The sequence below is a fragment of the Ictidomys tridecemlineatus genome, chromosome 2 (genome assembly GCF_052094955.1).
Source record: "Ictidomys tridecemlineatus isolate mIctTri1 chromosome 2, mIctTri1.hap1, whole genome shotgun sequence".
Classification (NCBI taxonomy): domain Eukaryota; kingdom Metazoa; phylum Chordata; class Mammalia; order Rodentia; family Sciuridae; genus Ictidomys; species Ictidomys tridecemlineatus.
The window spans coordinates 83,600,468-83,625,981 of record NC_135478.1 but is presented as its reverse complement, the minus strand read 5'-3'; the positions used below and the strand labels follow the sequence as shown (position 1 = coordinate 83,625,981).

Here is a 25,514-nt window from a genome sequence, read left to right as displayed (position 1 = left end):
GCCGGGGCGGGGTTTCCTCCCAGCCCTCTCTGGCCCCTGACCCTGCTGGCTCTGCCCCTAGCTGCCTTCACCAGGCCTCTCACAGCTCCAAGGCCACCTCTGCATGTGCCCAGCAGAGGGCAGCTCCGAGGCGGCACCTTGCTCCGGGCTTCCAGAGCTTCGCCCCTGTGAGGAGGCCGACTTCCCTTCCCCACTCGTCCTTTGTGACCCTTCTGTTAAGTTCCACGTGAACACTCTGGAAGGTCAGCTTGGGCCACGGGGGCTTTTCAGAAGGCAGGGACCTGAGCCTCTGGCCAGTGGTGCCACCTGGCCACACAGCTGGGTCATGCCCTTGAAGAAGCTCCTCTGCTGTAAGGCCTGCGCCTGGCCAGCACGGCCTCTGGCCACAAGCTCAGCTCAACAATGTCCACGTTACTTTATTAGCGCTTAGAGAGGCCACCCTGACCCACCTAAAAGAGGACACTGAACTGAGAGGTGACGGCAGCGCCTGCAGCCCTGTGAGCTGGCTCAGAAGGAGCAGGGCAGGGCGGTCACCGGCCTCCCTCCCACTCCATCTTGAGCCTCGCAGTCTTCCTGCCATGTGTCCATCTGTCCCATCCTAAGAGGCTGCCCCTAGGTCCCTGGCCACTCCTGGAAGGAAGTGACTCGAGCCACTGTGGTCTGGGGAAGGGCAGCTGCAGGCAGCACAGCTCCTGAGCCCTGCTGGGGTCCGGGGGACTTGCTCCAATCCCCTCACCTGAGTTGACCCCGTCCAGAGCCCCCCTGTGGTGCCGGGCACCCTGAGCACCCAGAGCCACACAGAACCACCCCGGGCCTGAAGGTGCCGTGGCTTGACAGGGACCTGGAGGCCGGGCCAGTGCAGCCCCAGCTGGGGCCGAGGCACAGGTGGCAGGCCTGGGGGGTACAGCGGCTGACTCACTTGCAGCAGTTGGGGTACAGCAGGCCACAGAAGAACTCCATGCCCACGATGGCGAAGGCGTAGTAGAAGATGAGCAGGGTGAGGCCGAGGCTGGGGGCGCAAAAGCACAGGTGACGGGGGGCCAGGCGGGGCCGGCTCCTGCGGTGCCCGGCCTCCTGGGACCCTGAGCTGACTGCAGGAGAGGCATGCCCCTAGCCAGGCTAGCGACTGGACCGACTGGACCAACTGGACCGTGCCTGCAGGGGAGGGGCCTGCGGCTCCCGCATGGGGTAGGACGGCTCAGTGCAGGACTCTAGGGACAGGCGCCCCTTGGCCAGAGACTCGCCCTTACCTGTGAAGGCAGGTCACAGGTGCCCTTACCTGTGGACGCAGACACGGGGGTAAGTGAGTTGGCAGCTCCCCGCCCCCCTACTAGATACTCAAGACAGGTCAGTAGAGGAGAGCGGTGCCGGGGACCTGTGTGGTCAGATCGGCCTCCTTCGAGACCCTCGACCCTCGAGTTCCAGTCCTTCCTGGGCCTCCTTGCCCCACTACCACCCAACTCCCGGCCCCCACGGGGCACGAGCCTCCTGGTGCCTGGACCTGCGGGCCAGGAGGAAGGGCAATACCTGGCCATCCGGGGCAGCAGCTCAAACATGGTGTCCAGCACGTTGCGGTATCGCTTCTTCAGCTTAAACAACCTGGGCAACGGCAGAGCGCCGTCAGGCATAGAGGCAGGACACACCCAGGTGGGGGTGTGGGGCCTCATGACGCATGCAGCTGGATGGGCCCCAGAGTTGAAGGGATGCTGCCCCTGGGGTGGAGCAGTGCCACGTCTCCTAGGGCATCAGGGGGGAGGAGGCGGCAGCCACCAAGCCCACAGAGGGGCTCATCAACAGAGGGTGGCAGCCTGAGAGGAGGGACATGCAGGCCCAGCCTTGGACACCGCAGTAGCAGGCTCTGCTTCCATGGTAGGCCCCGGCTGCCTGCCTCCCTCCTTCCAGGAAGGACGTGGGCTGCAGGTGGGCAGGCGGGAGGAGTCCCCACTTCTGAGGGGCCCAGAGAGGCAGATGCTGTGGGTGGAGGGGACCCCATGGGGAAGATGAGTCCCCTCCCAGAGGCGGGGCCAGGGAAGCACCCGGCGCCCTGCATGCCCCTGCTAAGCCAGTCTGACTGACGACTCTGGGCATATGGTATGGGTGGTGGCCAAGCTCCCATGAGCAGGATCTGGGGCGCTCACATGGCCAGGAACACGGGGCCCATGTGCCCCAGGGGAAGGCAGTGGCCCTGCTCAGGCTGTGTCTGTAGGGCTGTGACATCTGCAGACTCCAGCTCCAGGTCTCGGGCTCATTCTGGGTCCCTCTACTTCCCCAGAGTTCTTCACCCTTCCTCTGTCCCCAGCCCCTGTCACCTTAGCAGCTGGAGGGGACGCAGGACCACTATGAAATAGAAGGGTTCCATGTTGAGGGCCAGAGCTAGCAGTCCCAGGAGGGCAAAGGCCGTGACAGAGAAGTCGAACCTGGTCCGGGAGAGAAGCAGGGGCTGCGAGCGGCCGGGGGGCTGGGGACCCTCCTCCATCCACTCCCCGCCTCTAAAAGCCGGGACCAGAGGGGCGAAGGCAGGCCACGAGGGGCCACGTCCAGCCAGGCCCAGGGAGCACCCTCCTGCTGTCTTATGGTCACTGAGGGCCAGCGGGCCAGGCCTGTCAGTGCAGGTCCAGGGATCAGGCCTCACACGAGCTCTTGGGGACAAACACCTGGGGGCTCTGCAATAGTCTAATGACAGAGAGCAGCAGGCACGGCCTCTGCTGTGCCCAGGACCTCTGTCACACTGGGGCCTGTCCATCCCAAGAGACCTTGTGAGGGAGAGAAGGGGACTCTGGCGAGACCCCCACCAGAGTGGGACACTGGCCCTTCCCTCAGACACATACACACAATCTCCTGGACTTTCTGGCACTTTCTCTGAGTGCTGGGGATGGAACCTGGTGATTCCTTCCTGCTAGGGGAGCGCCCAACCGCTGAGCTGGCCCCGCCTTTCTCCTTCCCTGGGATTGAGTGGTCTTCCAGGTGGCCCACGGGTGGCCCACCCTGGTCTTGAGCCTCTGGGCTCGACTTCCCTCCCGCCTTGACCTCCCAAGTCTGAGGCTGCAGTGCCCCCGCTGCCCTCCCGTCCTGGACTCCTCTGGTGGACTGGCTTGACTCTACCCAAAACGTCAAACGTCACAGGTGAGTGGCCTTCAGTGGGAGGGGAGGGACGCCTGAGCTCAAGGAGGGCAGGATGGGGCCCTCGCTGTGGGCACTTGGTTTCAGGAAAAGAGGACAAGACTCCAGAGGGGCCTAAGGGACCTCAGGGCCACTTCCTGGAGGGGGGCTGGTGATGAGGGGCTTCTGACGGGAGCTGGGCCCTAGGGGGCCCTGGGCTGTGCAGAGCTGCTCCAGGGAGATAGGCCTCTGCCCTCAGCCTTCCCCCCGCGTCCCAGGGGGGACAGGATGGCAAGGGGACTCGATGGCAGGGAGAGGACACAATGGCAGGGCACAGGGGAGGACATGATGGCAGGCCACAGGGAGGGGCACAATGGCGGGGCACAGGACACAATGGAGGGGCACAGCGGGGACAGGATGGCAGGGCCCAGGTAGGGGACAGGATGGCGGGGCGCAGGAGGGATAGGATGGTGGGGTGCAGGGAGGGGACAGGATGGTGGGGTGCAGGGAGGGGACAGGATGGCAGGGCACAGAGGAGACTCCGGGCTGGCAAGAGCGGCCCACTCACAGGTTCCAGCCTGAGGACAGGTACTCCACGGGGCCCAGGCCAGCAACTTTCAGGAACAGCTCCACCCCGTAGACTGTGGACAAGGCGGCGGTCAGCACCCCGCACCCCCCCCCCCCCGCTGCCCACTCAGCTCAGGCGTGTCCTTGGGGCTCCCAAGGCCACAGGGCCTGGCCCAGATGGGGGCCGACGGGGCTGCCTCATCCTCTTTGGGGATGGCCCAGAACCCAGGCATTTGCTGACACACGCCCTGGGCACCTCCCATTCCAGGTGTCGTGTGGGCACCAGTGGGCGACGCTGGGCCATGCCTGCTGTCCGGGCCTGGGGTCTGGGCAGTGAAGGGGACAGCATGGTGTCAGAGAGGTCCCTGATGGGACAAGGAGGCCAGGCAGAGAGAGGGGCGAGGAGCTCACACAGAAGGAGCCTGGGCACAGGCCGAGGAAGGTGTGGGTGTGGACAGGTCGCGAGTCTCCATGCGTGTGAGCAAGGACAGCGAGAGTGGCAAGGGGCAGGTTTGCTAGGCCTGGTGAGCTGGAGGCCACTGTGCTGGGGGAGGTCAAACCTGGGCCTGGGCCTGGACCTGCCCTGAGGGCGAGGAGAGACCCGGAGGAGGGACAGGGCTAGGCTTCCGCCCACTCCCCAAGGGTCCCTGTTTGGGGAAGCCAAGGCCCCTGGCCGCGAGGCTCCGGGAACTTACTGGTGAGAAAGACCAGGTAACTCCAGGGCACGCGCTTGGAGAAGAAGTTCCCGCCTGCAAGACAGAGGAGCCCGCTCAGGGTGAGCGGCCAGCAGGGAGGGGGCACCCCAGCCTCAGCTCACCTTTCAGCATAAATGTCTCCACGAGGATCCACATCCCGTTGACTGCTACCACCAAGTCTGAAATAGGCCACAAGGGGACAGACAGGACAGGGGGCTCGGGACCCTGCAGTGGCAGCTGCGTCCCTGGTTGACTTCTAGAGAGCTCTGGGGCGAACAGAGATAGGGCCACCCCACTGAGGGGGAGCTCCCTCCTGCTCAGGAATCTCATTGTAGAGCCCAGACAGTAGGGCTCCACTCGGGGACAGCCAGGAGTGCCACAAAGCCCCCTCTACGTCACCGCCAGGACACCAGGACTATGCCCCATTGGTGTGAATGCAGGGCACATGCAGGGGGCTGAGGATGGAAAACCGTCCCCTGGGGCGACTGAGTGTGAAGGACTCCGTGAGCTATTGGCAGAGGTGCAGAGCACCGAGCCCCTCACCCAGCAGGCCCTCGGCCAGGGATCCCCCAACAAGGCTCTCGCCAAAACCCAAAAGGAAGAATACAGCCAGCGGCTCCCGGCAGTGCCGCTTAAATGGTCACGCAGGCGCTGGATGAAAGATCACTGCTGGGCACAAGGCAGCCTGCGACCAGGGGGAGGAGGGAGCCGGTGGGGCCTCTAGGACACATTCACTGGGAAGGAAAGTGTCCAGTTGCCGCTGTTGGCTTCAGGCGGGGAGAAACCTTACAGTGTTTAAAAAACAAAGAAAAACCATAATGAAAGTCACCCACGGGGGAGGTGACAGGGAAAGTCTCAACTTCTTGAGTGTGTGTGTTTTGCAGATCTGACTCGGAACCATATAAATAGTCTACATGATCAGAAGCAATTCCCCCCAAATCAAAAACAAGATGAAACAAAGGAAGACAAATGCGTATCCACCCGGAGGAGGCACCCGGTGAGCCAAACAGTGGCCGGGTGGCCCAGAGGGATGCGGCTAGTCCCCACACCCCTGGGACTGTGCTGGGTCTGAGTGACTACGCCAGTGGTGTTGGGCACCTGTGCGTCAAGACCGGGGGTCCAGCTGTGTCAGATTGCAGGAGTGAGGCGGGCACCCGGCAGTCCTGAATACTGAGTATCAGGATGAACACGCAACAGTCGTTATTTACTGTTTTATTTATTTACTTATTTACCAGGGATTGAGCCCAGGGGCACTTAATCACTGAGCCACGTCCCCAGCCCTTTCTAAAACTTTATTTATATACACAGGGTCTCACTGAGTTGCTCAGGGCCTTGCTAAGTTTCTGAGCCTGGCTTTGAACTTGAGATCCTCCTGCCTCAGCCTCCCAAGCCACTGGGATTACAGGTGTGCGCCACCGTGCTCCACACAGTTATCTTTTAAAAGGTAATATGCTGGGCTGGGGCTGGGGCTCAGTGGTAGAGGTCTTGCCTCACACGTGCAACACCCTGGGTTTGAACCTCAGCACCACAGAAAAATAAATAAATAAATGAATAAATAAAAAAGTATTGTATCCACCTACAACTAAAAAATAATTTTTTTTTTTTTAAAAAGGTAGAAATGCTAGCCACTTCCATGGAAAAGCCTAGTAACAGTCACCAATCCCAAGCCAGGAGCACCCCAGCACGTCTGACTGTGGTCTCTAAACACGACTTCATGCTAAAGGGACCGAAGCTCCTTGCAAAGACTGAATCTGCTTGAGCCTATAGTCTGGTTCTGTCCAAGAGAAGCTTCCGTGGTGATGGAGATATTCTTATCTGTACAGTTTGGTCACTGTTTGAGGATACTGAGCACTTGAAATGCTAGGGGTAACTGAGTTTTTATTTTAAATTAGCTTAGAAGTTACTAGCAGAGTCTTGGTATCCAAATGACAGGAAATATGCACCAGGGGAGCATGCAAAAACCAAGAGAAAGGACTAACAGCCCCATTTCCTCAACTGAACACTGCAAGAGGGAGAAAAGAAGAACAGGGCTTGGTGGCACATGGCCGTCATCCCAGAGGCTAGGGAGGCTGAGGCAGGAGGATCTCGAGTTCAAAGCCAGCCTCAGCAAAAGTGAGGCATTAAGCAACTCAGTGAGACCCTGTCTCTAAATAAAATACAAAATAGGGCTGGGGATGGGGCTGAGTGGACTAATGTCCCTGAGTTCAATCCCTGGTACCCCCCACCCCCAACAAAGAGGGAGAAAGGGATGGGAAAGAACCTGCAGATTCAAACAGCCTGAGGAGAAACAGCAACCTGTTCTGGAACGTGTCTGAACACATCCTTATCTAAACGGACGAGGAGCTGGAATGAGGGTCCAGACCACCAGGAAGGCCTGGCCTGTGGTGACATCTGCTGTCCCGGGTGCCGGCATGGTCTTCCTCCCTCCATGTTGACTGACTAGCTTAGCGCCAGGGAGGGAACCCGGAGCCTCACACACGCTGTCCACTGAGCTACACCTGCTGACCAGGCTGGGCATCTTCTATAGTCAGATGCACAACTGTTTCCCCTCCACCGTGTAGAACAGTAAAGGCTCAGGAGGGAAGGGCCTGGAGCAGGGACAGGCCACACTTACACATGAAATACTGGAAGGCCTTGGACTTCACCAGGATGTTGATTCCTGTTTGGAGAGGAAACGTTCAAATGAAATCCTCACCTGAAGGACACTGTCCCCAGCCACACACTTCATGGACAGGTCAACCAGGACATCGATGCCCGGGGCTGCAGAGGGAGGGCCTGCCTGAGGGAGCCCGTGCTTCTGCTTGGACCCCAAGGGGATGCACCTGGAGCCCACAAGCACAGCCAAGCTGTGTCCACTGTGGGACTTCTGCTGCTGCTCCTCAGCCTGGCCTACCTGTCCACCCACCTATTCAGCTAACGGTCATCCATGGGGCAGAGAAAACCCATGCCCAGCGAGGGCCCGGCTGTGGGAAGCATCCTGGTGTGCATGCAGCAGCTCAGCCTTGTTCCCAAGAGCCCAGACCCAGGCTTAGGCTGTGACACAAGAAAGTCCTTGTGGGCCAACCACACACCCACGCAGAACTGCCAAGATTCAAAGTCCTCTATTGTTGTAAACACACCAAAAAACATCAGAAAGGCCCAGGTCAGAGAGCCGAGTGGCCATCCTGGGGTGGATAAATTTCACTTTCTTCCAATGAGTTGACTTTCTAGATTTTCTTCAATGAATACTATTGCTTTGGTCTAAGTGAGGAAGCATCCAGAAGGTTCCGCTGCTGTTGTGCCACGCACACTGGGCTCTGGCTCTGCACCAGGCCACCCCCACGAATGTCTGCCTGTGGCCTCCGAGACCCCCGCCTGCCCCAGCTGTGGGTCACCCTCAGGTGGACCTCACCTTTGAAGATGAGGAACGCGGTCCTGGGAAGCTCGTCGAACCAGTGCTCTCGGTTTCTCTTGACCTGCGGGGCAGTGGGCGCAGGAGTCAGGCCAGGGCATGGCCCCTCCTCCCTGCCAGCGCAGCTGACCCAGAACAGCTGAGTGACAGCAGCACGGGCAGCCACGGGGCACCTGGAGCCCGCGGGGCTCCTGCCCGACTTTCCCCTGGTCCCGACTCCCTCCAGAGGGGACTTGCTCCCACAGGTGAGCCAGGCACCTGGGAAGCTGGGATAATTTGCCTGACGTCACAGAAACTGGATGCACTTAACCACAACCCTGCGTCACCACGTGGGGGCTGACGCGGGGGCCGGGCCCTGCTGTGCGAGGTGCCAGGGGTGCACCTCTGAGGCCTCCGACCCCGCTCCCACTGGGCGCCCACCTGCCCGTCCCCCGCCCTCTCCCAGGTACTCGCCTTCCACTTGAGGGCGGTGAATTCATAGATGTCATAGAAGTCCTTCAGGCTGTCAGAGCAAAAGGAGGAGGCACATGCTGGCACCACCCGGCTCCCACTCTTACAGGGAGCAGGGGACAGCTCGTGAGTCCCAGCATGTCCTCTGATCTCCTGTCCCGGGGAACTTGGGTCACCCAATCAACCAGCCATGCTGACTGATCCCCGTGGTCCACACTGATGCTGACAGTCTCCACACCCGGGAGCAGCCGCAGAACACCGCGATTTCGAGATGGACGCTTAGTGTCCTCCAGCAGAGGCCCCGGGGAAAGGCTGGACTGAGCACACCCCAGTAGGAGGCTGCTTCGGAGCCTCAGCAACAGCCCGGAGACCCTTCTGCCCATGGAGACCTTGGCTCAGTTCTCTGCAGCTGTGCCGGGCACGTGTGTGTGCGCATGTCCACTCCCTCCGCCCACTGGACGACCCCTGCCCTGGGCTCCAGTGCCACCGGCTGGGCCAGGGCAGACATTCCTTTTTCAACCAGCCTGCCTGGCAGTTGGACCTCTGTGACTCACAGAGGGATCCCGACACACACCACCCACCCATAGAAGCTCAGGGACAAACGAAAATCTAATGAGCCTCTGCCACCTGCTCCCACTGTCCTGGCGCCCCAGCTCCTGGGGTGAACGCCGTGTCTGGCCGCGCTGCCCCCACTGGCACCGGCTCTCACCTGAGCAGAGGTGAGTCGCTCTGATTCAGGGCCTTGAAAGTCAGAAAGCGCTCCCGGGCGCTCATCCGGGGCTTGTAGAAGCGCATTAGGCCTTCGAACTGCCTGTAGGAGATGCCCGCAGGCCTCTGGGGGATAGAGGACAGGAGGTGGATCAGGGATCCAGCCCAGACTGTTCCCCACCCAGGGCAGCCAGGCTGGATGCCAGCACACGCCCCAGACGCCTGCTCCTTCTCCCTGGCAGGACTCTGGTCTGTGAAGCCTCTGGCCCCACCAGGCTTAGGGGCTGCTCCGGGCAGGGGCAAAGCAAAGCCCACCCCTGCCCGCGCCCCTACCCGCTGGCTGACAAGGAGGCGGTAGGCGTGCTGGATGGCAGTCCTCCTGTGCAGCAGCAGAGACTTGAACTTGCGCTTCTCGATGTCACTGAAGGTGTCGAACACCACGGCCAGGAGCTGCGGGGGAGACAGAGCCTGACTGTAGGGCCGGACCGGCAGGAAGGCGTCACCAGCCAGCCAAGGGGACTGAAGACCCCCGCATGCACCCCAGGATACAGGACTCTGGTGGTTCTCCACAGGAGCCATTCACTGCCACCTGTCCCTGGCTGGGCTGAGGACAAGCGAGGGGACAAGGAAGCAGCAAGAAGGGCAGGAAGAGACATGATGGCAGTGTTCTTCCTCCTGCTCCTAGTACTTCTGCGTTAGGGCTTCATGGGTGGCCCAGAAATAAGGGCGGGAGGAGGCCGTGCTCAGGAAGCAGCCTCAGGGATGCCTGGTACCCTCAGCTCAAGGACACCAGCTGCATTACTAGAGGGCAGGGTGCGGGAGGGGGAATGTGACAGAATCCCTTTTTGGAAACACCTCATCTTTCACAGGTGTTTTGAGGATGCTCTCCTGCGCTTCCCACCTTCACATGGGCCCGCCATTTACTCTGTGCAGGTCACGATGCACGACTCTTCCCTAGCTGGGCCATGCAGCCAATATTTCAGGCTATGAAGACCAGGTAGCTGCCGCCACTCCCAGCTGGCCACACCAGCCATGGAAATGAGCCAGCCGGTGGGCGTGGCCATGTGGCAATGGAACTTTACGACCTGGCATGGGCCAGGTCGCTGACCCTTGCCCCAGACTGTTGCGCCCACGACATTGTATAATTTTTGGTTTTCACCCACGGTTCCTGCCCCGACTGCCTCCCAAAGCCAGCCACAGGAGGGAGAGGGCCTCCTCCCTGAGGTGGTCACAGGAAGCCAAGCTCCCATCCAACAGGCCACGGCCCCTCGCCTTTCCACAGGCAGCTGTCCTGTGGCCTAGAGGAGAGGCAGAGGAGAGGCCTAAGGATGAGTGCAGGCGGCAGGGCAGGGGACAGTGAGGGTGTGGAGGCTCTGACAGCCTCCCTGGGCCTCCACCCTTCGTGGCTGCACTTATGACCCTGAGTTCTGGAGCACCTCCAGGTGGCTTACGGGTGGAGAGAAGGCCCCACCCTGGAGAGGTCCCAGGAGCCTCTGTGACTGTGGTGTGAGTGAGGGGACAAGCCCTTGCTTTTCCCAACAGACAGTTCTAAATAGGTCACAGGGTAGGGCTTACGCAAGGGGGTGGGAGGTCACTGTCTTTTAAACTTGGTCATAAAAAGAAAGTGTCTTCTTTTTTTGAAACTAGAAATGTCTAGATTTCACAAGTCTGCCCAGAGAAAGCGTCTTCCATGTCCATCTGAGCCGAACTCCGTGACAGTGTAAAATGCTTTCTGGAAATGACCAATAAGCCTAACAGGCTGGGGGCAGCTCACTGGGGAATAGCACTGGCCAGCACCCAGTCCCAGCCTCCCCCTCAGGGACAAAAAGCCCCCTGCCAGCTCTGGCGCTGATGCGTGGTCTCACCCAGCACTGGCGGGGACCTGGATGACAGCCTTGTGGCCAGCCTCTCTCAGCAGGCACCCCCAGAGCCCTCAGGGTGCGCGTCTCCTGAGTGGAGGGTGCTCCAGCTAGATCCTGGGGTTCCTGATGAGTGGGGCACAGGCACACAGTGCTCCTGGCCTGTGGGCACAGGGCAAGGGTGGCTGGGCAGGGCCCCGGGGTCTGCCCACAGGGCCACACTGGGCTGTGCCCTGGGCTCACTCCTCTATTGGTCTCACGCTTGCAGTTTCTGCATCTGTCGCAGTCACAACAGCCCCTGGCTGGGGGGTGGGGTGGGGGGTGGGGTGGGGGGTGAGGTGCTCCACTCTCAGGTCTGAAGTACCCTGCAGCCTGGCTGGGCAGGGTGGAGGCCAGTCTCCAGAGTCACTCTGTGCTTCAAGAATGACAAGATCCCTGAGCAGCCCTGGCCTGAAACCCAGCACCATCGGCAGCAGCACTGACCCCGAGAGGATGCCACCAATAGGGGGACCTGACACAGTCCCCAAACGTTACACCTGCCAGGAGCCTGGGCCCCACCCGTGGCCCGCCCAGCCTCTTACCAGGTTCATGATGAAGTACAGCTCGATGGACAGGTACACGATGAAGAAGGCGCAGGACCAGGGGCTCCGGGCATAGGCGGGCATCATCACATCTGGGAAACTGACGCGCACAGGGTCAGCCGCGGGGCCTCCAGGGACATGCCTGGCGCAGGACAGTTCCCTGCACAGCCCACACTGGGCCCTGAGGCTGAGCCCCGAGTGGAGCATGGCAGCCGAGGTGTGCAGTGCCCTTGGCTGGGCTCACGGAGGACGAAGGGGAGGGCGCCCGGACTCACTTGGCCGTGGTCAGGAGGACGAACAGGCTGACGATGCTGTCCTCCAGCGTGTGGAAGTACTGCGGGGGGCGCAGGGACACATGAGGGCACACTGTGGCCAGGCCACCTGCAGCGCCAGCCCTGCCCACCTGCTCCCCTCCCCCTGAGAAGTCCCTGGGAGGGTAGAGCACGGAGGCACCCTCTGGCAGGGGCAGGCCACCAACTTCGGGGGACATGTCTGGGCAAGGAGCCTGGTCCCTGCACTGCTCTGCCAGTGTCCTGGCATTCCACCCTGGTCTTGGATGCCCTCCTCAAGGGACAGGAGGGACTGCCTCAGCCCTGAGCTGACCAAGAGCTCAGGTCTGTGGCTCTCAGGGGCCAGGAGCCAGGCAGAGTGTCCCTTCCCAACCTGCCTCGCGCTCACTCCAGCCCCCTTGAGGGACAGCCACAGGAAGGGACCGCGGTCTCGGCTGCTTACCGGGTCAGCAGGGTTGGAGGAGAACAAGTAGAAACCTGGAGGATGGCAGAGGAAGACCAGAGGTGTGAGAGCGGGAGTCCCAGGGCCGGGAAACTGAATGTCACACACGTGGCGGCCGCGCTGGGCCCCAGGCGTGGAGGGGGCTATGGGCCCAAGAGGTCATGCTGTTTGAAGGAGCTGGTGCTCCGCGCTCTGGGGTCCACTGCCCTGGAAACGTGCCCAGGACGGACAGCCTTTCTCTAGAATGGCTGCGGACCTGTATTTTGCAGAGTCTGGGTCTAAAGAGCCGCCCCAGCTCTGCAGACCAACAAAGCCCATCTGGGGGCTGGATCTGGAGCCCTGGCCTGGAGGACAGAGTGGCCAAGTCAAGTCACAAAGGGGTCCTGCTGCTCCCCTGAGCCAGGGTCCTAGGGAGGGGCACCCTTCCTGTCCCAAGATGAGCTGTCCCAAGTCCTTGGAATCCCGAGTGAGAAAAGGGGGACTCTCCACCCTCAGATGCAATCTTTCCCCCGAGAAGCACAATGTGATTCACCCAGGGCAGGTGGGAGGAGTGGGAGGACACGGCTCAGGACTGGGTGGTCATGAGGGCTCCTTGGTTCTGGGGCTGTCACCACCCAGGGGTCTCTGGAGACATGTCTCTGTGGCATGCTGGAACCCACAATGAGCCTGGACCAGGATGCCAGGTCACACTGCCTGTTTAAAGAGCCCAGACCTCTTCCAGGTGACAAAGGCTGGTCCCGGGGGGCCTCCTGTGAGGCTGGATCCTGAGCCAAAGGCACAGGCACATGCCGCAGGGGAACCAGGGCACCTGCGCTGGGCAGCACCAAACCACGCGCCGCAGGGGGTCTGAATGTGGCCAGTGTCCACAGCAGCAGACCAGGGGCACGCCCACTGTACTGAGGGCAGCGTCAAGGAGCTACGTCTGCACGTATCAAAAGGCATAAGCCCAACAGGCACAAGAGAGCAACCTGCCACCCGGGCTGCAGTGCCCACCTGGGGTTCTCAGCCACGTGGGAGGCCGAGGCAGGAGGGTCAGAGGTACGATCGACCAGCCTGGGCAACTTAGTGAGACCTTGTCTCAAAATAAAAAAGCGGGCTGGGGACACAGTGCAGTTGGTAGAGGGCTTCTCTCACACGCACAGGCCCTGGGTTCAATCCTCAGCACCGCAAAAAAAAAAAAAAAAAAATGGCTTGGGGATGCAACTCAGTGGTAGAGGGCTTGGGGTTCAACCCCCAATGTTGCAAAAAAAAGAATCCAAGAGGCCCCAGAGACCCCCTCGCGTGAGACGCAAGAGGAAGGTGCCAGCTACCGACTGGGAACCACCCTCACCAGACGCTGGGTCTGGGGCACGCTGACCTGGGACTCGCAGCCTCCAGGACCGTGGGCATTACATTCCCATTTCCAAGCCACCCGGCCCACGGTCCTTGATGACAGCAGCCTGGGGACAGACACTGCCCACTGCGAACATCTTCCTGAAGGGCATGGGGTGCTCACCGAGGATGGCGAAGATGATCATGAAGAAGAGCAGCAGGAGCAGGATGTCCATGAAGGGGGGCAGGGACTGGAAGATCTGCCGCAGGTTGCTGGGGAGAGAGGGGCGTCTGGGCTGGGGGCCGGCCGGGGCCGGCAGGCGGGAACAGGGCAGGTGTGACAGACACAGCACCGGTCCCCGTGGCCCAGGTGAAGAGGGCCCACAAGATCAGTAAGGGCAGCAGGCCAAGCACAGGGCCTCGGGCACCAAGGTCAGCTCCCAGAGATACCCCAGGGCCCACCCCAGGGACATGATTCCCACCCTGCCATGGGCACAGAGGAGGCCCTGCTGGCCACTGTCACCACAGGTCCCCCACGAGATAGTCTTGGATGGTTCTCCAGAGACATGTGACTCTGGGTATGGGCTGGCATCGGTGTGGTCCTGGAGCCCGGGCACCAGGAGGGCCTGCCCGATCCACCATGATGCTTCACACGGCCACCTGCTGGGGCGGGTGCTGCTGTGCCCAGCAGGTGACAAGCAAGTGGCACACTCTGTGGGGAGCTGGCCCCAGAGGACAGCAGGCAGGACGGACAGGGCCCTGGACGTGGAGTCAGGGAAGCTCAACCCACAGGACCCGCCTGCCCGTGCCAGGCCAGCAGGGGCTCCAGCTCCACAGGCCAGAGGTCAAGGCCGCCCGCAGCAGGGCCCATCCACACAGCCCGCCCCAGGCCTTACCGCCGAACGCCGCCGCAGTACCGGCAGTCCACCAGGAAAATGCAGCGCAGGGCCCGGGTCACCCGCACGTGGGACGTCTGCCGCACCAGCACCACGATGGCCTCCGCGAACTGCACCACCAGGACGCAGGTCTGGACGGCAGGCCCAGGGCGTCAGGCCACAGCCGGCCCCCACCCCAGCGCACCCAGCAGACACGTGGCCCGGGGGGAAGCGTCCCAGGGACCGCTCCCCACCACAGCCCACCGTCACCTGCCCTCGGCATCCACCAGCCTCCCCCACGTCCACTCCCACCAGGAGGCCCTGGAGGTCTGGGCCCAGCCTGACCTCCGCTCCCTGGGGACATTCTCCTAGATGGGCATGCACACTTGTCACACTGCCGAGCGCTACCCCGACTCGCCCTACTGAGGCCCCCTCTGCCACACAAGAGGTGCACAATGCTGGGGCAGTCATCGCGGGGCCAGTAGGCTGAGCGGACCCTCCCTTCCGCTTGGCTGCATGTGCACTGTGCAGGGCACACACCTCCAGTGACCCAGAGTGTGCCAACACGGAGCCCCAGGACTGTGCTGGTACCCCCAGGACACCTGGGGACGTGCCGAGGCTGGCAGGACCCAGGGTGACATCCGTGGGGGATTTTAAATCAGTCCAAAGATACAGGTTTGAAGCACCCACGGGAGAAACAGGCGCCACACAACGGGCAGACAGACACGTCACCTTGACCATGGTCCGCTTGTGCCGGACGAAGGTGTGGAGGCCCAGCCACCGCGATTTCATGCAGAGCTCGAACACCACCACCATCAGCGCAAACAGCTCCAGGGTGGCGTGGACCTGCAACCAGGCATGGGGCGTGGCAGGCCACCATTCAGGGCCACTTGTCTTGGCCCCACCCCCGGGGCCTGGGAAACTGCCAGGGCCCCTTCCTAACACACACAGCCCTGGACGCAGAGCGTCCCCAGAACATCTCCACACGTGGACTGTGCACCTGGTGAGAGGCCGGGGCCTGGGGCGCAAGGAGAGGAGCTGAGAGGCAACAAGACTCCCATCTAGTTCCAGGAAGGACGCCATGAAATTTACAAAGACCCAGAGAAGAACATTAAAGCAGCACGGAATAGGGACTTAAAAACCAAAGGGACAATCCAGGCTCTGAGAAGAAGTGGCCCCCCAGTCTCGTTCCCCAGTTGGCACCAGGACAAGAACGCAGGGAAGACTCTAAATGAGCCTCGTCTGCTCAAGGTGCTGTGTCCTCCAGGGGACAGGGTCCCCCTGAGGAGGGAGAGCCAGCTCCAGGAGCAGCAGTGGGGACAGGGTAGCTGGGGAAGGGTCACAAGGGCCTGGGGCCCAGGCTGCTCAGCGAGGGTGTCCTTTCCTGTTCCTGCTTGAGCAAGGGACATGGCACTCCCACACACCACCAGGCCCCGTGCTGACCAAGGGTTCTGCTGGGCAAGGCATCTGTAGGACTGGACCGTCCTCCTGCCACCGGTGGCCCCAGCTAACTGCCTTCTCGTCGACCTTGGAGACAGTGTGCAGACAGTGGGGTGACCAAGAGGTGGGTACTGCTCCTGAGGGACACCAGTGCGACCCCTCCCTGACAGACTCCCGGGGAGGCTGCTGACCCCACTCACCCAGTGAGACTGTGGGGGTCCTCAGGGCTTCAGTGGCCGCCCTGAGCTTGTTTTAGGTCTGCTGCAGCCCCTGCCCTTCCAGAAGGTTCCCTCCTGCTGTCTGCCCCAGAAAAGCCCTGCTCGCTGGCCCAAGGCACTCACGTAAATGCCGAGCCGGAGTGCGGGGACGGCGGGCGCCTCGCACAGGGACAGCAGCAGCAGCAGCAGGGCAGTCAGCAGCTCCATCAGGTAGAAGAGGTGGTTGTGTACGAAGAGGTAGGCCCCCAGCGCCCTGGCGTCCTTGGGGTGGGTGAAGAACTTGTCGTTGTTCTCGCCTTCCTGAAAGGACGGGCGTGTGGGCGCGGCAGCCAGGGTGACTCCTGGTGACCCAGAGGTGCGGTGGCAGGGAGAGGGGCAGGCCCAGGCGAGGACTGGGAAGAACTCGGGCGCAGCTGGCCCCGCCTCACCCCCTGGACAGGCCAGAGAGACATCAGCTGCTCAAGACCCAGGGCGGGTGCCTGGTGGGTCCAGAGTGGGCACCCAAAAGCTCACGTGAGAAGCAGGACGGTCAGAGGAGGAGCCCCGGGTCAGGAGAGCCTTGACCAGCCAGCGCGCTAATCGCCTGCTAGGGATGGACTCGGGGTGACGGGGGCAGGGGGTGTGGCTGAGGAGGTGGGTTCTGGGGGTGCCCCGGGTTCACGATCTGTCCAATGTCCAGTCTCTGCCCCCTCTGCTTCCTGGAGCCACGTTCCCAGATGCTCCCCTGGGCCACGCTCTTCTGCCACGAGGTCCTGCCTCCCCTCAGGCCACCTGTGGACCGGCCCTCTGAAACCGGGAGCCCCAAATACACTTTTTCTCTTCTAAAGTTGTTTTTGTTGGGTCTTTTGGTCACAGCAACAAAGATGGAAATTATCTCAGCTTTCACAGGAAAATGGGCCAACACCGTGCCTTTGGGACCCTTCAAAGCCCAGGGAGAGCTGCCCGGCGGGGGACCCACGGACTCTTATTAACTCAGGCTGCCCGCATCCTAATCCCATTGTGTGGACAGATGATAATTGCACTTATTTATGGGGCATGATGATGTTTGGATATAGGATCTGTTATGGAGTGACAAAATCAACTAATCAATACTCACCCCTATTCACCTTTCTTTTTTTTTTCTTTTTCTTTTTTTTTTTCTTTTGTAGTGGGAACATTTAAAATCTACTCTCTAGGGGCTGGGCTGGGGCTGAGCAATAGAGCACTTGCCTTGAGGCCCATCCTTAGCACCACATTAAAATACCTAAATAGATATTGTGTCCACCTACAATAAAAAAAGTATTTCAAAAAATTTTTTAAATTGACCCTCTTAGCAATTCTGAAACAGACACACTACATCATTAACCACGGTCACCACGCTGGACAAGGGTCTCAGGGACTCAGTCCTCCTGTCTGACGGAAGCTTTACTACCTCACCTGCTCTGCCCGCCCTGGTGACCCTGTTCAGCCTCCACCTCTGCAACCTCAGGGTAAGGCGGGCAGCGCTGCCTCCCTGTGGCGGCTCATTCCACATCACATCTCGCTCTCCAGGTCCATCCACGCTGTCGCTAATGACAGGAACTGGTCCCCTTTCGAGGCACACAGTCTATTCTGAGTCTACTCCAGGTTTCCTCTGTCCCTTCACCTCTCACGACTCCTGGCCCCGCACCCTTGGCCACTATGAGTGGCTGCAAGGACCACGGGCGCACACGTCTCTCTGACACACTGACATCAGCCCCTCTCAGAAGGGCCCAGAGGTGGGACTGCAGGGCACAGCAGGTCTGCTCGGCTTCCTGAGCACCTCCAGGTTTTTCCACATCCTGCTCGTGAGGGTCCCTCCTCACCAGCACACACCCCAAGGCCACCGCTGGCCCTCCTTGTTACCATCAGCCTTTGGGGGCTTCCTTATGGTCCCTGGAATTGGTGGACACAGCGTAAGGGGCGGGCGTCCGGCCTCAAGGGTCCATCCCCCACCTGGGCAGCCAACCTCGGTGGCTTCGCGGGCACTTCCCCAGCCGCTGGGCTGCGGGCACTGGCTCTGTCTTCTCGAGTGGCGGAGGCTAGTGCCTGCCTCTGACCCACAGCAACCTCTGGAGACATTTGTGGTGGTCAGTGTGAAGGTTGAAAATGCTCCCGGCAGCTGCAGGGTCCATCCCAGTGACCACCCTCACCATCCTCATGGAGGCTCCTCCTGGGAAGGCCTGGGCTGCGGCTTGCAGGGGATCCGGAGCAGGTCACTTCCTGAAGCTGACCCGCTGCTGCCCTCCTGAGCAACTGCAGACCAGCGGGGAGGCCACAAAGGGCCCACACCTCCAAGCCAGAGGCGGGAGGCCGACGCAGCCTGTGGTCTGTGCAGCGCCCCAGGGACAGGGACAATAGGCACAGTGGCCAGGAAGCTTCTCGGCTGAATTACTTTAGAAAATGTGACTCTTGCACAACTTCTCCCAACAAGTGGCCTGAAAGCCAGAGGAAGGCAGTGCCGCAGGGGCTCCGACTTGAACTCTAGAACCTGGAGACGCCGAACAGGAGACGGGGACACAGTCTCCACCAACAAAGCCCGAGGAAACCCTTCCCGGGGGGACTGGGTTCCGATCTGAGCCTAAAGGACAACACGGGGCTCGTCTCCTGCCTGCTTTGCGAGAGCCACACGAGGACACGTCAGGAAGGCCAGTGGGATGGCCTCTCCGCTCCCTGGGGCTCAAGTCCACACAGATGTGAGTGCTGGACATGTGGCTCCCGAGGGTGAGGCACTGGGGAGGAACGTGGGAGAGGAGGAGAGGGGACCGTGACCAGCCAGGGTCACCAACTCTCACACACCAGCAGCCCAGTGCAGGGGCCCCGCTGCAGCTCAGCCATGGGCCAAAAGAGGAAGCCACCTGACACCAGCCGAGACTCCACAAGTGGTCACCATGCTGCCCACGGGGACCCAGGCTGCCCAAGCTTTTGTTCTCTAAAACTGATGCATGTTTTGGTAAAAATAACTCAAATAACACACAGACGTAGAAGGTGGTAAGACTCCCATCAGGGTTGGGGCTGTGGCTCAGTGGTAGAGCGCTCGCCTTGCACGCACGAGGCCCTGGGTTCAATCCTCAGCACCACATAAATAAGTGAAATAAAGGTGTTGTGTCCAACTACAACTAAAAAATAAATATTAAAAAAAAAATAGAATCCCATCAGCCAGAGGTCACCAGTCCTGTCTTAGGTGAACATTTTCCAGATGTGTGGCTCTGCATGCGCGCACACTCACACGCGCACTCACATGCACACTCTCATACACACATACACTCACATACACACATATACTCACACATGCACACTTGAGCACACACGGATACATACGCACATGTGCGCACACACACATGCACACTCACAAGCACACACATGTGCACACACACACATGAATACACACACACACACACGCCACAATAGGTACATAAAACATTCCATAAAAATGATCGCGACACATCTGATGTTCCATCACCTCTATTTCCACAAGTACCATGGCCATTTTCAAGTGGATACAATGTGGCCAGAAGGACAGATGTGCTGGGGACAGCTGTGCTGGGGACAGCTCTGCCCCGGGGCTGTGTGCAGGCTGACCAAGGACAGCCCAGGCTCCACCACTGAACCATGCCCCAGCCCCAGATGGACAGTTTAAACCCACCCTGGGGACTTGCTAGCAGGGGTCTGGGCATCACTTGGCCTCTCTGAACCTCCACTGTGACGGCTGTAAAGCGGGAGGTGATGGCGCCAGCCCGGGAGCCTGGTGTGAGGACAAGCAGGTGCCCCCACAAAGTCCCCCACTCCATCACCAGCACTCTCCCCTGCTTAGGGAGAGAAGGAATTATCAGATTCCCGAGTCCCTGGCTCTGCCCTCAGGGAAGGGACACTAACAGGCGGGCCCAGCTCCCTACCGCGACCCTGCACTGTGTCTATGGCCTCTACCTGAATCAAACATCTGCAGAGGAGCCAAGGCACCTGTGCGGCTCTGTGTGAAAACACAGACACAGACAGACAGCTGGACAACACCGAGTGGACACCTGGACTGAATGACATCTTTTTTTTTTTTTTACATGACAATACAAATCCTTGCAGGGGAGAACTGCTTCCGAGAAAAGAGATGAGGAAAATCATCATTCAAACGAATTTAAGAAACATCCTATTCTTCACCCAAATCCTCACTGAATGAGCACCAGAGACCAGAATCCGACTGTGACAAGATCAGGCACAGAGGCCGAGAGGCTGGGCTGGTGGTGGAGGGTAGATCTCCAGGGGACAGACTCTTGCTGGCTGAGGAGGCCCCAGGAAACGTGACCCCTCCCACCCAGTTGCCCATCCCCCAGTCTCTGCAGTAAGAGCGCGGATTCACCATGCAGAATCAGGGAGCGCCACAAGGGAACAAACCCAGGCCTTCACAACAGCTGAGTGAATGAGGCCGACTCCCCGGGTGTCATCTAAAGTCACTAGGATGACGTTTACACGAGGTCATAATACAAGAGAAAAGCGTGTGCTGCGCACTATTAACAAAATGCAGACTATGGCTCGGGGTGTGCTCGGGGTGCAGCGCCTGCCCAGGGTGCACAAGGCCCTGGGCGCCTCCCTGACAAAGGACACCAGCGGATCACACAGCCACAGGCAGCACGTGACTTGTTTTGGATATGGAGTCCTGCTCTGTTGCCCAGACTGGCCTTGAACATCTGGGCTCCAGCAGGCCCTCCCCTGGCCTCCTGAGGAGAGGGACTACCAGAGTGACCCTCCAGGCCTGGCTCTGCCCGGCGGTGGCTTGGTTGGTTTTCTAAGGGGCACTGGGGTGGAGCCCGGCTCCTTACCACTGAGAGTCACCCCAGCCCTTCTCATGTTTGATCTGAAACAGGCTCTCACTCAGCGCTGGACTGGCCTTGACCTTGCAGCCCTCCTGCCTCCTGAGCGGCTGGATTCCAGGTGGGTGCCCCTCGCCTGGGCGTGCGTACTTAATACAGAAGGAAACCATGGGGACAGGACTGGCCGGGTGCCCGTTCCTTCATTTCCTCCTCGTCCCTCGGTTTGTGATGACGAGCATGTATCACTTTTACAGAAAAGTATTACTGTCTTATTTTTTTCCAAAAAAATGAACAAACCAAAACCGTGCTACGAGGTGGAGGTGAGAGCAGCCGCAGGCTGGATGGGAAAGGATGAAGGTCCTCAGTCCCCCTCCGCCAGCAGACCTGCCCCAGGACGAAGGCCATAAAGCAAGGGCGCCCGGCAAGTCAAGAGGGCAGCATGGGGACTCTGCCCCCCAGGGGCGGGCCAGGAGACACTCACCTGGAGGTAGATGGCTGCCTCTTGATAGTTCATCTCCCAGTTGTGGCTGGAGGGGCTGGAGGGGGGACTCTCTCCGCCAGAGACCAGATTGGGGGCCCGGGAGCCGTGGGCAGCATGGCTGCCCCCATCTGCATGGGGAGAGGAGAGACATTAGAGAGCAGGCCGCAGGCAGAAGGGGCAGCAGTCACGCCCGCTCACACACACCTGTCACCTGCAAGGAAGCGCTCACCCTGTGTGCTAAGGACAACAAGAATCGCGAGGGCTGGCCACCGCTCGGTCTCTTTTAAGTGAGGAGACAAGGACACAGGGGGTGCAGTGCGTGGGAAGGAAGCCCACCTCTGCTTATTCTCACAGAGAGGAGCCCCGAAGGAAGAACGAGAACTCCGAGGCGGGTGGCCTGGGGCGGCGAGGGGGACCTGGGGCGGTGAGGGGGGCCTGAGGCAGGGAGGAATGGCAGGGCCCAGCCTCGGGGTCCTCTTTCTGTAGACTTCTGTTGAGATCCTGCTTCTGCAAACATCTAAAAGCCTGGATGTGCCCCTGAGGCAGGGTCAGCCGCTGCCTGTCCTTGCTGACATGGACGCCCTCCAGCGCCTGCTGGCCACTCTGGGGAACGCCCCCTCCCTGCCCTGTGTCCACACTGCCTGGCTCTGGCTGAGCCACCCTGGCTCCCAGGCAGGGGACCTGGGCTAGGCAATAAGAGCCCCCGTCCTGCTTGGCACAGGGTGCGCAGGTGTCGGTGCTGACCCCCGCCCAGCCAGCCAGGGCTGTGCTTGAAACTCCTCCCACACCAATTCAGGGGGGCTCTTTCCCTCCTCAGCTGCCAAGAGACGGACATCAACAGAGAACGGCAATAGCTGGAGATAAGGTGGCTGCATCCTGGGGACCCTTAACTTCCAAAACCCGAGGCGATAGGATCTGAGTGTGTTTGAGTTGGATTTGTCTCAAGAATGTGGAGTCTCCACTGAACTCATGGGAAACCAGGGCCCCAGGAAATGGCTCTTGGCCTGTGAATTTATTGGGGAGAAGTGAATCGAGGGTGAAGATTCACACCCTGGATGATACATCTGTGATACACCTGTAGGAAGATTAGGAAGATAAGGAATCGAGGGTTTGGCTGCTGCCATGGGCACAGTTGGCAGGAAGCCAGCAGGTAAGGTGACAGCCAGCAGGAAACAGCAGGAAGACAGCACTCCCGGGGCTGCTGCTCACAAACAGGAGAGGGCAGGAACTGGCAGGAGAGGGCGGCCATGCCGGGCCATCTGCAAAGCCCTGTCCCTCCCTGAGTTTGCAGGCAGGAGCCAGCATGTGGGCAGGGCGTGCCTGACCCAGGATGCAGCCCAGGAGTCAGGGGGGGCGCTCCGGCATGGCGTACCCTCTCCTAGCAACCTGTCTCCACCGCGTCTTATCAAAGTACGGGCCCTGTCCACGGAGTTTGAGAAACACAACTACAGAGCGTCCCTGCCCAGATTCTGGTGTATCTTCTGCCGTCTGACACAGTGACTGTCACATCTGGAAGGACCCCGAGGACTGCTGCACTGAGGCACACTTCTCCATGGGGACACTGGGAGTTGGGAAGGGTGCGATGTATGCGGTGCAGTGTGGTGCAGTCGGGCCAACAACCACAAAGTCAGGTCTTCCGGCTGCCCATCTAGAACTTTCCTCAGCACCATCATTCATCACTCACCCCTCCCAGAGGGACAGGAGGATGGCTCTACACACCAGCTGTCCCCCATGGGCCAGCGTGGACTGACAGCATGCAGCTGTGGGACCGGTTTAGTAACTGTGACCCCAAACAAAAGTGACAGGTGGTGCAGAGACTGTCCCTCGCCCTGGCCAGAGCTTCCAGACACACACCTCAGGCCACAGGTGACTTGTGGACAGACAGAGGGCTGTGCGGGTGCTGGGAGCGTGTCTTCCCTGGCCAGCAGTGGGACAGCCACGTCAGCAGAGCCTGGGGCAGCGGGGCCTCAGGAAGCCAGAGGGTGGTCCCTCCCAGGGTGCCGCAGGACAGCCCAGGCTGGGTGTGCCTGGACCACAAGCTCTCTGAGAATGTGTATCGCAAACATGGATCAAATTTTAACGTCTAAATAAGTATAAGAGTTTAGGGCAACCGAACAACAAACGTAAAAACCTCTCCTCGGTGGCTGTGCGCTCTGTCTGCGGGGACCTGAGCCTCCTCTCTGGGCCAGAGCAAGCCTCTCCTGCTCCCTGCTGCCTCCACCCCAGAGCAGCCTCTGGTGGCTGGACTCTGAATCTATTGTAACAGCATCCTCAAAACCCCAGGCTCCTGGTACCTCTCCTTTCCCTGACAGGTCTCCCTGGGACACAGCCACAACCCTGGGTTATGGGGCCTGCGGAAGGCCCCCAACACCCCTGTGGTCACCTCGTCCCCGCCTCCCTCCGCTGGATGACTCCCTGTCACTCTGCAACATGCCTGGAACTTTCCTCCTACTGGTCCTTGCACCTCTGGTCCCCTCTTCCCTGCCTGGCCCCGCCTCCACCCCCTGCGAAGCCACACTCGCCAGCCTCTCTCACTGCCTGGTGGCTGCATTCCCACCTCCTCACCTGGGCGCCTGTTTCCCAGCCTGGAACGTCAGCTGGGGACAGGGACATCTGTATTGTTCACTGTGGCACCTGAAGCCCAGCACAGTATGGGGCAGGAAGCACAAGGGGTGATCCTGGAGACCCTGCCCTAGAAACCCCAGATGCTGCCACACGCAGCTGCAGCTGGGACTGAGGCAGGGAACAAGAAGCAGGCGCTGGCCCAGGGGCCTGGGGAGGATGGACCACCCAGGGACCCAGAGAGCAGGGACTCGATCTCTTTGAATTTGTAAATATCATTCTTCTGAAAACTGGCTGCAGAAAGATGATTTTGCACATGGTAATTCAGGGCGGAGGCTTAAAGAGAGAAGCAAAGGGAAATTGGGAAACTGGCTTCGGAGCTGGGGAGGAAGCAGGAGGGGGCTGGGGAGGGGGCTGGGGAGGGAGCTGGGGAGGGAGCTGGGGAGGGAGCTGGGAGGGGGCTGGGGAGGGAGCTGGGGAGGGAGCAGGGAGGAAGCAGGAGGGAGCTGGGGAGGGAGCAGGAGGGGGCTGAGGAGGGGGCTGGGGAGGGAGCTGGGGAGGGAGCTAGAGAGGGGGCTGGGGAGGGAGCTGGGAGGGAGCTGGGGAGGGAGCTGGGGAAGGGGGCTGGGGAGGGAGTTGGGGAGGGAGTGGGGAGTGAGCTGGGAGGGGGTTGGGGAGGGAGCTGGGAGGGAGCTGGGGAGGGAGCCAGGAGTGCAGGGCTCCCTCCAGGACTTTGTTCCTGCTTCCAGCCACAGGCCTCCTTGCACTGCCCCAAAATAGAGCCAGCAAGCTCTCCAGCCCCGGAAAGGCAAAGCCAGTTGGCTTGTTTGTGACTCTCACACATGAGGCTGACAGGCCTGGGCCACATGGCTGAGGGGTTTTTCAAGGAAGCCCCAGGTGATGTGGAAAAGGCTTCTTCACCTGGTGCCTGTGGCTGATGGCACATTTAGGGATTACAGAGAGGGTTCAGCACAGACAGGGGCCGCCCCCACCCCCCATTCCTTCTACAACAGCCAGGTCCCAAAGCACTTCCTAGGCTGCGGAGGCAGAGCCACCACCCGCGGGGCTCCATTCCCTGCTCCGCTTCCCAGGCCACAAAGTGCCAAAAGGAGATGGAAACTCCCCAACTGCCCAGGGTCTCAGCAGCTTCCCAGGGGCAAGGGCAGCTGAGGTTGGGGCAGGAGCCGAGGGTGGTGCAGAAGCCGCAGAGGGGGGAGGCCAGGGGAACGCTAGATGGGTGGGACCCCACATGGGCCTGGGCAGTTAGGTGGGGCACTGCTGCAGGAGTGAGTCCTGCTCCCAGGACTGATCGGGGCCAGGCCTCCGTGTCCTCCGAGTAGCACTCCCCATGGCTCTGACGGGTTACCACCAGGCGTGAGGACCAGAGGACAATCTGTCCGATGGCACAGAAGGCCCAGTCAGTCGCTCCAGGTCCTCTGCCTGTGCTGTGCAGACCCTGGCGCTGCCCTGCGACCCTGCCCTGGCATCCTCCTGCCCATGGAGCTTGGAGCTTGCTTCTGCATTTCCTGGAGAAACACAGGCTCCAAGGTCACCAGGCAAATATCGGGGGCTCACACCCCACCACCCTACTAGCTCCACCCTGTGGGCTGGAACAAGCCTCTCGGGTGGGGACTAGTGGAGGCCAGGTCAGAGTCAACCCCGTAGGACTTCTCTGACCTAGTCCTTGCCAGGACAGTGCTTCCAGGTGACCTGCGAGGCGAGGAGCATACCGTAAGGGCCCAGCCG

The 25,514-nt window shown here is 60.5% G+C and overlaps 1 protein-coding gene and 1 long non-coding RNA gene across 6 annotated transcripts in view; both read right to left on the bottom strand.

The window, feature by feature from the left end:
- Tpcn1 (two pore segment channel 1) overlaps positions 1–25,514 on the bottom strand; it is a 50,895-nt gene that overhangs the window by 6,282 nt on the left and 19,099 nt on the right. For 2 of the 5 annotated variants that reach the window (XM_021734261.3, XM_013363566.4), the window contains exons 3-21: positions 21,207–21,334; positions 16,050–16,226; positions 15,001–15,114; positions 14,290–14,420; positions 13,578–13,666; positions 12,083–12,117; positions 11,626–11,684; positions 11,351–11,450; positions 9,244–9,360; positions 8,912–9,036; positions 8,206–8,254; positions 7,753–7,816; positions 6,976–7,020; positions 4,484–4,540; positions 4,362–4,415; positions 3,668–3,740; positions 2,310–2,417; positions 1,528–1,599; positions 920–1,009 (exon numbers count right to left, since the gene is read on the bottom strand). In XM_021734261.3, coding sequence (XP_021589936.1) covers positions 920–1,009; positions 1,528–1,599; positions 2,310–2,417; positions 3,668–3,740; positions 4,362–4,415; positions 4,484–4,540; positions 6,976–7,020; positions 7,753–7,816; positions 8,206–8,254; positions 8,912–9,036; positions 9,244–9,360; positions 11,351–11,450; positions 11,626–11,684; positions 12,083–12,117; positions 13,578–13,666; positions 14,290–14,420; positions 15,001–15,114; positions 16,050–16,226; positions 21,207–21,334 — 1,687 coding nt within the window. Of the gene's footprint in view, positions 1–919; positions 1,010–1,250; positions 1,280–1,527; positions 1,600–2,309; positions 2,418–3,667; positions 3,741–4,361; positions 4,416–4,483; positions 4,541–6,975; positions 7,021–7,752; positions 7,817–8,205; positions 8,255–8,911; positions 9,037–9,243; positions 9,361–11,350; positions 11,451–11,625; positions 11,685–12,082; positions 12,118–13,577; positions 13,667–14,289; positions 14,421–15,000; positions 15,115–16,049; positions 16,227–21,206; positions 21,335–25,514 lie in introns of those variants that run through there. The other 3 variants (XM_078039076.1, XM_078039077.1, XM_078039075.1) reach the window with 3 other exon arrangements.
- LOC144375202 (uncharacterized) lies at positions 17,000–20,554 on the bottom strand. The gene is made up of 2 exons (XR_013434694.1): positions 18,077–20,554; positions 17,000–17,995 (listed from the first exon to the last, which is right to left on the bottom strand). It is a non-coding gene; the product is annotated as an uncharacterized LOC144375202 (long non-coding RNA).